The 11,899-nt window shown below is 42.2% G+C and overlaps 1 protein-coding gene across 1 annotated transcript; it reads right to left on the bottom strand.

The window, feature by feature from the left end:
• Nucleotides 1–193: 193 nt before the first annotated feature.
• On the bottom strand, nucleotides 194–11,618 carry jmjd7 (jumonji domain containing 7). The gene is made up of 9 exons (XM_061743239.1): nucleotides 11,518–11,618; nucleotides 5,465–5,618; nucleotides 5,119–5,257; nucleotides 4,882–4,996; nucleotides 4,339–4,395; nucleotides 3,286–3,381; nucleotides 1,289–1,365; nucleotides 1,049–1,208; nucleotides 194–880 (listed from the first exon to the last, which is right to left on the bottom strand). Exons 1-9 carry the CDS (start codon nucleotides 11,564–11,566, stop codon nucleotides 792–794), a joined length of 936 nt encoding a protein of 311 aa, XP_061599223.1. The 5' UTR covers nucleotides 11,567–11,618; the 3' UTR covers nucleotides 194–791.
• Nucleotides 11,619–11,899: the final 281 nt, after the last annotated feature.

Here is an 11,899-nt window from a genome sequence, read left to right as displayed (position 1 = left end):
AGCCTGGTTTGGTGTTTGTGAGACGGATGAAGCCAGGATGAACTGGAACCCAAGTCTGGATTTATCTCTTATCCTGGATTTCTGAATCCTACTTTTGTGATCGTGGTCGGTCTGTTTGCTTTGGTGCATGTGGACCACTACTGATGGGATGTTTTTAAGGAAAAATGTCATGAAGTCAGTCTGTGAAAGATGCTTTGACCAATGATAAAAAAGTTAAAAGAAGGAAGTGAATATTCTGAAGATTCAAAGCCTTTTATGTTTCTGTGCTTCTGGATCTCAGAGACGCGAAGGACTGGAAACATGCAGTCTGACTGTAACCGACCTTGGAAAGGACCTTATTCCATTTTTGAACGACACCCTCAGACATTCATTTAAAACGTTTACTGTACTCAAACTTTTTTTAAACCTTTTTAAAAACTCCAGGTCCACTCCAGGAAGCGGACCTGCTCTCACCCCTCAAACACACTCACAGACGGCTGCCGTTCCTCTGACAAGGTTTGGTCTGAGGTACAAAATCCTGGAGTTACTTTGCTCTCCATGTTTTCTTATAGAAACAAGCTCATGAAACCAGCTTCAGGACACAATGATGTCAATGTCATGCTCCAGTATCCTTAGTTACAAACATTTAAGTTGTCAGTCACGTCATCACAGCTCAATTATTCAGGTCATAGGATGAGTGAGTCTGTAGACGCTGTGTCCATGCAGCAGGGGGCGCCGAGTGTAGATGCTTTAATGGCTGAACCAAGTTCCTTCAGTCAACAAATCTGCATGCATTTCCAAGTTGATGGCACTCAAACTGTCGCTGTGACATCACACAGCGACTCCAGCAGCTTGAAGTAGTTGTACTTGATGTCATACTCCATGTCGTACCAGAAATTCACTGAAACAGAAACAACAAGAACATAGATTTTCCTCTGAAACAGAGAATCGCAAGTTTATGTAACTGAGGAAGAAAGAGGTTTAATGTCAGCTTAACGTGGTGCGTTTGGGTTCCTGTGCGGCCCTGATGGCTAACGTGGTGTTCAGGTGTGTTCCCTTCAGGGCAGACCTGCGATGCAGCCGTGCGACTGTTGGACATGGTGGAACCACAGGGACGGCAGGTACAGCATCTCCCCGGCCTTCACGCTGCAGCAGAGTGGGTGAGCCTGTCGGTAGTCGGGGTACCGCTCCAGGTCCGGGTCCAGAGGGTCCAGAGGGATCCAGGGGACCTAAGTGGCCGGAGAGGTTAGAGCGCTCTACGATGCTGCAGAGAGAGTGCTGAGATCCGCTCGCCTGCACCTGAACGCACCTTATCTGAGTCCGTCTGATCGACAATCTCAAACTCACCACCGTCCTGCCTTCGGTACACAGCTGGCTGGTAAACACCTGACAAAGATGGTTACCATGGTTACTGCAAGAGACAGGCACTATGGTTACACCACATGAAAGAAACCATTGCTCTGAGAAGGAACCAGAGACCAGCGTTTCCTAGTCCTGGTGCTGCAGATGTTTCCCTGATCCAACACACCTGGCTCAAAGGAAGGGGCTAGAAAAAGGGCATTTGACCATGTCCCTCAGGGTGTCCAGGGAATTCAACAAATGGACCTGCATGAGTTTCCTCTGCAGGGTGGCTGGAGGCAGAGCCAGGACATGCTGGAGGGTTGAACAGGTCCATCAAGGTCCGGACTAGTCTGTCAATGACCCATCAACGTGAGCCAGGTGTGTTGGAGCAGAGAAACACTGAGATGAAGTCATTAAACAGACGAGGAAGGTGGAGGGCGTGGTTTCCGTAGTAGAAGGAGCTCAACTGCTATGGCTACTGAGATGAAAGAAGACCGTTGCTATGGTTATCAAAGAGGATGGAGCCAGTTGCTGTTGCACTTGCATGATGACCCGTGGGTAGGGCTGGGCGATATATCGAGATTTTAATATATATCGATATATTTTCAAACGCGATATGGTACGAGACAATATCGTTTATATCGATTTAAAAAATAAATAAATAAATTTTTTTTCTATGATTTTGATATAGCTTATTTTGTGACAAATTGACTTGAATGTTTTATTTGCGATTTGCACAAATGTTTTGTTATTTGCACAACTGTCAACCTTAGTGGAAAAGTCTGCCTGTTACTGTCTACATTGTATAAATTGCACAGTGCATTTTAATTTAATTGTTATGCAGGAAAGGGATATTTGTTTTATTTTATTCAAGAAGCATTTTATTCTATATATGCAGGCAGTTTATTTTATTTCATTTGTTTTATACATTTTGTTATTGTGCAGACCTCTGTTAATAAAGGAACCTGTGTGACATTTGGCACGAGGCTTTGTATTAAAACTGAAAACTTTTTTAAGGGTTTGCCTCAGAAAAAAATGAAGCTAACAGAGATGCTATGCTATAATGCTTTGGGGGAAACCCCAATTATGGCACAGAAAAAATATCGATATATATCGAGTATCGCCATTCAGCTAGAAAATATCGAGATATGACTTTTTGTCCATATAAAAAACTGTCAGTTTTAATACAAAGCCTCGTGCCAAATGTCACACAGGTACCTTTATTAACAGAGGTCTGCACAATATCAAAATGTATAAAACATTAGACAGTAACAGCGGACTTTTCCACTGAGGTTGACAGTTGTGCAAATAAAACATTTGTGCAAATCTCAAATAAAACATTCAAGTCAATTTGTCACAAAATAAGCTATATCAAAATCATTAAAAAAAAAAAAAAGTTTTTTTAATAATCGATATAAACGATATTGTCTCGTATCATATCGCGTTTGAAAATATATCGATATATATTAAAATCTCGATATATCGCCCAGCCCTACACAGCAGGCACCAATTCATACAAAGACGTTACTGTGGGTAAACAATTCAGAGTGCTTTATACGAGATATAAACCCCGTAGGAGGCCAGGTTCAGTTTAGAAGTAGCAACAAGAGATTAAACATGGTTGCTATGGTTTGAAGGAAGTTGGTTGCTATCGTCACCAAAAAGATTGGCAGGTTGAGGTTAGTAATCGTAATCAATTACGTAGATTCTGAAAATGTTTTCTTTCAGCGCATTAATGTTCTAATCAGTCTCGGGTCTTTCCGGCTCTGTGGTGAATCTGTCATCCAACCACAGGAAGTGCAGGGTGGGGGAGCAGTAACCTCCACTGTCAGGCACAGCGACTGGCGGCACCAGTAGGGCATGATAGAAATGATACCCAGTTATTCAACGGCCAAAATAATGGTTACCTGCTGCCATTGTCGAGGACAGAGAGTGGCTGCTAATGTGATTGGTTGTCGTGGTTACCGTAGGGGATGAAGGGCCGGTCAGTCGGCGGCAGCAGGATGAAGCGTTTCTCTCCAGAAACGACACAATACAGATTCTCGTAGTGATCTTTGTGCACTGAAAGAAAACAGCACAGGTGATCACTTGAAACTGTTTATGTTTGAGCTTTTTTACACTTGAAATGTTTCTCTAGTTTTACAGTCAGATACGAGAAGAGGCCCAGATGTCTGCTTGATGTCTGAGGCATGCTTTTCAACTGATAACACACAAACTCTTGCTCTGCAGGTGTTTCAGACCCCTTCAGCTGTTTAGAAAACTGTCATGATCCTGCCCTCTGCCTCCAAATACCAGTTATCTGCTCATATTTGGATCTCCTGTCTGCCCCGCCACCCTCATCAGTCTCCCCTGTTCTGGTCCCTTGTTATACAAGTCTGCAGTGCTCACTCTGTCCCAGACTGGGTTATTTCTTCCTGCAGTTGCCACACTCCAGCCGTGGACCTGTTGCTACTGTTCTGAAACTGACCTGTGCCTTTTGCCCAGACCTGACTTGTACTTCTGCCTGAGTTTATCTGCCTGCCTCAGTTTTAACCCTGACCCGCTTCTCCTAGGTCTGTCTCATGCCTCACCTGGTCGCTAATGTTTTGACCTTCCTTGGACCTGTTTCTTCCCCTCGCCTGTATGATTTGGATTTTGACCTGGACTGTGTTCTTCTCTCCTCTCTTATCTGGACTACAACTCCCAACCCTGCACTGTCAACATTTTGCCTCTTTGGAAAACATATTCGACTTTGTGTTAGTAAATGTTTCAATGGTCAGCTGCTATTCTGAGCCCAGTCGGTCCAAATCCTTAAACAAAAACAAGTTGAATTTATGGAGTCACATAATGTTTCTTGCCACATGACATCAGTGGATTCCAAAACAATTAAGGAAAATGTTCACGTTAAAAAAAAACAAAGAAAAACTGTAATTGTGTCAACTTTTGGAAAAGTTGTTGTGAAGTGGATGAAGACATTTACTACGATTAAAAGAAAAGCATGCACCATGACTGAGAGTGACGGAGCGGCGGAGGTCTTACTGGACGTGACGGCGCTTTCTTCTCCAAGCCAAAAGTTTACTGCATCTGGTAACTTTCCTAACAGAAGACGAAGATGAATGAAAGCAGATAATCCAAGAACAGAGATGCAGTTGGGTCTTAGCTAACCAAAGTAAACAATATCATGAATCGTACAAAGAAAGGAAGAAAAACTAAGAGTTCTGATTAAACATCACATCATTGTTAATGTGCAGCAACAACCGATGATCATTTCATCAAGGCGGAAATGATTAGTGGCACTTGGCTGAAGACGACCCTCTTAAATCTCTGTAAGGAGATAGTTACTATCAAATCAATCTTTATTTGTATAGCGCTTTTCATACAAATAAAAAAATGCAACACAAAGCGCTTTATATAAAACATAATAATCCCCCCAAACAGACAGATGCAAGCACAGTACAGTTCACACAAGTAAATGGCTGAGCACTGAGGATCCAGGTGAGGAAACAGTATCAAACGGTGGAAACTGAGAACATGGTGGATACATGGGTGTCAGTCTGGGAGCGCTGAGGCCTGTGAACTTACCTAGTGCTGAGCTCATCCAGGGAATGTGAGGCTCCATGTCATCCATGAGCTCCGGCAGCTCCAGCAGCAGGTTGGAACACTGTTTCTGGACGTAGAAGACCCCGGAGTCCTGGACCTGAGACATTCAGACTCACGTCTTCAGAACAGTAGCCGAGGGAAGAGTCACGTGGTGGTAACCTCCTCCTACCACCACCTACCACCTCCAACAGCCTCCTAAAACCTCCTGCAGCATCTCACCTTCCCTTCAATGATGTCGAGGACAGAGGAAAAGCTCATCTGATGTTCGTCGGGCATCACAAAACGATCTCCTGCGACAGCATCGGCGTAGCCATTGGGAGTCACTGCCACGCTAATGACCTTTGAGCCGATCTTCTCCCTGCAGACGGAAACCGATGACGTCTCTGAGCAGAAGAAAGTCCTCCACAGGTTCAGAACTTTCCTATGTCTCTTAAATAGGTGTTGGCAGACTCGTGTCAAGAGTTTCTTGCTCATAATTCAGCTTTAAGTTGTTAAAGTCAGTGGTTTGACATGTTTTCAGTTTAATTGACATGTCAGGTGTCATGAGGATGGGGGACGTCCTCACCTCAGGTAGTCTGGCGTCCACCTGGACAGAGCTGGCCAGTGGCTGAAGGATTTGCGGATGATGCAGGGCTGGTTCGGCCCAACCCAGTCCCTGTAGAACTGCAGTGGCTCGGGGGGTCCATCCAGGTACGGGATTGATCGGTTCAGGTAAAGATCTGAAAGGTCATGCACAATTAATCTCAGAGACACAGCTGATGGTAGCAGCAGAACAGTGACGTTAGTTTCAGGTCGGAAATCTTCCAGATTAGACAGAGACTCCAGGAACTGAGCTGTAGTTCTACACAAAGCACTCTTATTGTTTTATTGCATGTGAAAGATAATGTAGTCTAAATAATTTTCCTTCTGTTAGTGGCGGGCTGAATACCTTCACTGAGGAAGCAGGACCACCTCTGAGGTGATGGAGCTACTTCAGACAACTGGAACAGAATTTTAAGAAAGGTAGTTACAGGGGGCACGGTGGCACAGCTGGTAGTGCAGCCGTCTCACAGCAAGTTAAGTTCCCCCATGACTTCAGCGCCCACACCCTGGGTGGGGTTGGAGAAAGGGCCTTTCTGTGTGGAGTTTGCATGTTCTCCCCGTGTTCCCTTGGGTAGCTAATTTGAGCTACCCTCACAAAAACATGCACAGGTCCTGGGCTACACATGCCCCCTCTGGCCAGCCGGGGCGCCAGATGGGGTCGGGAAGGATCCGGCCGGAATAACGTGATCCTTCCACGCGCTACGTCCGGCCAGAGAAGCCCCACCCTGTCTGGTAAAAAGAAGCTGCTCACTCCTCAGGTTAAGGAGGAGACCTGAGCTCAGTGCAGGGCCCTCCCGGGGTTGGTAGAGGGAGCAATGCCCAGGACTGTCACTTGGGTAGGAGCACTGGGTGATAAAATGGGGAAAAAAATTGGGATAAAAAAAAAAAGAAAGAAAGATAGTTACGATATGACGCCACTGATTTTATTTAGGAAACATTCAAAGTGAAAAGTTAGCTGCTTTGTCCTGATGAACCCTGTGGTTACGTCTTTTAAAGGCAATAAAGTATTTTAAAAAGAAGTCCAGCACCTGATAATACTTGCGTCAGTCTGCTCTGCTCTTGTGCTGAGAGGGGGAGGCAAGTTTATGTGTAGCACATTTCATGTACAAGACAAATGTAAATCAAATTGATTTACATTTTTAAAAAAAAAGAAAAAAACAAGTGCATTAAAACGTTTTAAAGTTTAAAAGCACAACTAAAAATTAAAGAGATGCAAGAAATAAAGGTTGTAGTGCATTGTGGGGGATTACTGGAATGCAGGAGTGCATAAAAAGATTTAAAGCAGCGTAAAGTTTCAGCAGCCCTGATGCATCTAAATGTCAGGTCTGAGTCCAGAACCACTCCCAGACTTCTGGCTTGGTTCTTGGTTTCTGGCATCACTGCTTGAAGCGCCAACTGAGATCTCGGCTCTTCCTCGGCTCCAAGTGTGATTATTTCAGTTCCACCTTCATTTAACTGAAGACATTTCTGTAACATCCACTTCATCCATTTAATCAATGCATTTGATCAGTGTTTGAATTGGATTATAGTCTCATGGTGAGATAGTTATATAGATTTGTGTGTCATCTACGTAGTCATGCTAACACATGTTACTTTTTTAGAATTTGAGCAAGTGGGAGCATGTCGATGTTTTGATGATGAATTGGGGAGATACAGAAATGAGAAAACGTATTTGTTTTTAAGGAGATGATGAAATCAGGCGCTGCATTATGGTCCAGAACGACTAAAGAATTCAGCCAGATCCTAAATATGTTTAAACGTTCCTACTTACTGCTTACCCACCATCCCATTTTCCTGCTCTGCCCAGCTAACCTCCGGCAGAGGAGGGTCCCCCCTTATGATCCAGGTCCTGGTCCAGGTTTCTTCCCTCCTAGAGTTTTTCTTGCCACTGTTTGGCTTGTGGTTTTTCTCACACTAGGGGAGTTTTTACCTGTCATTGTTTATGTAATAATTTCTCGGGGGTCGTGTTCTCGGTCTCTGGAAAGATCCTACAGACAACTTCTGTTGTAATAGACGCTATATAAATAAAATTGAATTGGGTGGTTGTGCCACAGTGGTTAAAGCAGGCGGCCCCTGCAGCGGTCGCAGGTTCGAGTCCCAGCCTGCAGCCCTTTGCTGCACGTCGTCCCCATTCTCTCTCTCTACCTGTCCTGTCTAAACTTTGAATACAGCCCACTAGAGACACAAAATCTTTAAAAAATTTAATTGAAAACCAGAGGTGTCAAGTAACGAAGTACAAATACTTTGTTACCTTACTTAAGTAGAATTTCGGTTATCTATACTTCACTGGAGTAATTCTTTTTCAGACGACTTTTTACTTTTACTCCTTACATTTTCACGCAATTATCTGTACTTTTTACTCCTTACATTTTAAAAACAGCCTCGTTACTCTATTTCATTTCGGCCTTTAAAAAAAACTATCCAGTTAAATTGCTCCATCCGGATAGAGTGAATTTGGTTGTGGTTGTTTCAGATGTTCTTGTCCAGTTTTGTTCTTACATCCGTTCCCTCAGATTCCTGCAACTAAACTTGGATGTACATTCCAATAAAGGTTAGGATAAATGATAACATGCCTCTGAAGTTTGACTTTTTGCACCATTACAATACTTATAGGCAACTAGTCATCATATCTCCTGCTCTCTGAAACACATGTTATTGCTCAATAGTACACATATATGGTTCTTTAATATATTTGCATTATACTAAGATGCATTCATTTTCAATGGCTTTTGTCCTGAATGGCCTTTTCCCCCTTACATTACTTTTACTTTTATACTTTAAGTAGTTTTGAAACCAGTATTTTTATACTTTTACTTGAGTAAAAAACTTGAGTTGATACTTCAACAGGAGCAGAGGTGGACAGAGTACTCGACCCCAGTACTTGAGTAAGAGTACAAATACTACTGGTCAAAATTTACTCCGTTACAAGTAAAAGTAGCTCAGTCAAAATATTACTCGAGTAAGAGTAGAAAAGTACTTGCTTTTAAAGGTACTTAAGTATCCAAAAGTAAATGCTTTTAAATTTACTTTAAGTAAAAGTAAGAGTAAGAGTAAATTTCTTATTTTCCAAATCAGTAAATTACTATATTTTTTCTAAATTAATTGTTGCGGCTCTGTCTTGACTTGTTGCGGCTCTGTCTTGACAAACGCAGGCTACTTTGGCCAATAGTATACGGCTGCAGACCCGGAGGCAGCAGATCTGAGCGCAGCAGATCTGAACCGCAGTTCTAGACGTCACAGAGCCCCCTACTGGATGACTGTAGAACTGCAACTAGTAGAACTGCACTGCAACTAAATCAGCGTTCCACCTTAATAAATATATGAAGATTTAATTGATAATGAGGCATGGAGCTTAAATATGAAGATTTAATTGATAATGAATCTCAATATATGAAGATTTAATTGATAATGAGGATGGAGCTTATAATTAAAGAACTTACTTCCAGGGTAAACGGCAGGGATTCGTAGCTCATTCAGCACTATTTCAGATGTCATTTGTAGAGCATAGGTCTTTGCTGGTAGGCTCTTTTTTTTGTGGCAAGAGATTTAGATCATAGGCAGCACCAGTAGGTGCAGTTAAGACTGTTATCAAATTAAGGTGAAATTTTTAATGATTTCTTTAAATCATGAATGAGGCAATATAAAAAAATTAGTCTTTACTTGTTTTTAGCCTAATGACAATAAATATATATTTAAACACTGAGCAACCATAAACATCATAGATAATGTCGTGATTGAGGCTTGGTATTTTACCATGTCTCTGCAGGACTGTTATATGCACAGAATTATAAAGGTGACAACTTTTACCATATAAACCATTCAGAAAAAGATCGCTAACTAGTGGCCGCGGGGGGTACTGCACCACTGCACCGCGACCAAACGGAGAGACGGAGAACTCTGAACGATTCGTGACGGCACCACGGGTGCGCCGTGTGCTCTGCGTGTGTGTGACGCAGAAGTATACTCAGCCCTTAAAGGTGCGGGTATACTTCTGCGTCACACACACGCAGAGCACACGGCGCACCCGTGACCCCGTCACGAATCGTTCTGACTTCTCCGTCTCTCCATTTGGTCGCGGTGCAGTACCCCCCGCGGCCACTAGTTAGCGATCTTTTTCTGAATGGTTTATCCGACTTTTTCCGGTCACAGTAAATCAAAGAAATAAGGACAACTATTGTGCAAAAAACAAAAACAAAAAAAATCACATATAAACGAAGAAAAAAGCCCTGGAAGTTCACTACTGATTCAAACCGGAAACCGGAAATGCTTCGCTTTCAAACGAACCAATCACAGCCCTCTCGGTCTGCGTGTGGACGGCGTCTCCTCGACGCGTAGTTACAATTTTCGGGAGGTGCACGTCACTGACGGCGCATGTGACGGCGTGTCCTCTGCGTGTCCAAAAACCACACGCCGTAGACACGGCGTCGTTTTGACGCAGAAGTATAATTCAGCCTTCAGATGTGGCGTTTAGTGGGATATATTACCCCCAAAACTTGAACAGCATTGATCAAACCCACTACAACATAGTGTATTTGGGTGTCAAGTCCTCACTTTTGTTGTAGTAATTGTTAAAAAAAGAAATAAAGAAATAAAAACACTTTGATATACTGAAATGGTAAGTATGGTAGTATTAAGTCCAAAATTCCCAAACAGAACAATATAACATTTATTTAACAATATAACTTGGGGTAAACAATTGTCTCATCTTGATGAAATGTACAGTATATAATATATATTCAGTGCAGGTGCAGTCACATCCCACATTAAGGAGATCTGCAGAGAAAAAAAACAGCTGAAAAAACACTCAATACAAATCACAATCAACACTGAAATACTTAAGATTCTGGAGCATAGCAAATTCATTATATTGACATTAACAGCATTACAAGGCCCATACAAACAGCATACAAGGCCCTTCCTTTCTGGATTGTTATGTGTACCTAAAAAAGAGTGTTCAATTAGTCCAAGTTAATATTTTTACACTGTTTTACAGACAAAACTGGGCCAAAACCTAATAACGGACAAATATACATTTTCATCTTATGCACTGGATTAGCTAAATTTCTGTCCACAAAATATCTAAATATAGGCTATATAGTGATATAAATGTGAATAGTTATATAAACACACATAATGTATAATATGAATAAAAAGATAAGTTAAGATATTCCTTCAATTATCCCACAATGGGGAAATCCACAGTCAAATGTCAAATTGAACTTAACAATATAGTTTGTGGATCATGTTAGGCATTTCACTGATTGATTGTATCACTTTTGCAGATCAATTAAGTGCCAATATATCTTGAAAAGAATACACAAAAAATGTGATTCACGGTAATACTCACACTCCGGTCGTCATCCATCTTGAGAAAAGGAGAAAAGAGCACGCTGCCGGAAAAAAACGAGAAGTCTCGATCTGAACTGTTGATTTAGTTGCAGTTATAAAGTAATCCAGTAGGGGGCTCTGTGACGTCTAGAACTGCGGTTCAGATCTGCTGCTCAGATCTGCTGCCTCCGGGTCTGCAGCATGGATGTATTATAGAAACGGTCTGCAGCCATACCCTTCTCACTTTGGCGGTATCGTTTTGAGGAGGCTTGACGTATTTCCGCTTTACGTACATCCCAGTGGAGAGCGTGCACTGTGATAGGTCTCCTCCTTTGACAAAAACAGCTTGTGTCCAATAGGATTTTAGGGAAGAAGAAAAAAGAGCAGACCTGAAAGTAACGAGTACTTTTCAGCCTTCCTAGAAATTTACTCGAGTAAAAGTAAAAATATTTGTCTTGGAAATGTATTCAAGTAAGAGTAATAAGTACCAAAGAAATCTAATACTCAAGTAAAGTACAAATCCTCTGGATATGTACTTAAGTACAGTACTCAAGTAAATTTACTCCGTTACTGTCCACCACTGAACAGGAGTATTTTTAAACTCTAGTATCTATACTTCTACCTGAGTAATGGATGTGAATACTTTTGACACCTCTGTTGAAACCCCTGTACCTGAAATACTTCAGTACTACAGCCAGTAATACTCACCATGAGCCTCCAGGGAAAACGCCTCCAGCTTTTTCTTCACTGGTTCCATCGCAGGAAGCTGATCTTCTGATCATCGAACTGATACAGAACTGCTTGTTTCCTTCTTGTTATCACTGATCAGATTTAAAAGTGATTTGACGTTTGATCCGCTGCCTCCACGTGCCTCCATCACACTTTGTTTACAATATGAGCGCATGCGCAGAGTTGACTTCCTGTGAAAGATGCTGCGTCTATCGCCCTCCGGCTGTTCGGAGGAGGAACTGCAGCCAATAGCTGTCATTGATCTCTTTCTTTCTTGAAGCCAGGAACATGAGCTACAGAAAAAAAGTTGATCTCAAAAGTGGACGATCAGCTAAAGAGGAAAATAAGAGTTGAAGACAGA

This window comes from Cololabis saira, chromosome 16 (assembly GCF_033807715.1).
Source record: "Cololabis saira isolate AMF1-May2022 chromosome 16, fColSai1.1, whole genome shotgun sequence".
Classification (NCBI taxonomy): domain Eukaryota; kingdom Metazoa; phylum Chordata; class Actinopteri; order Beloniformes; family Belonidae; genus Cololabis; species Cololabis saira.
This window is presented reverse-complemented; position numbering and strand designations above follow the sequence as displayed.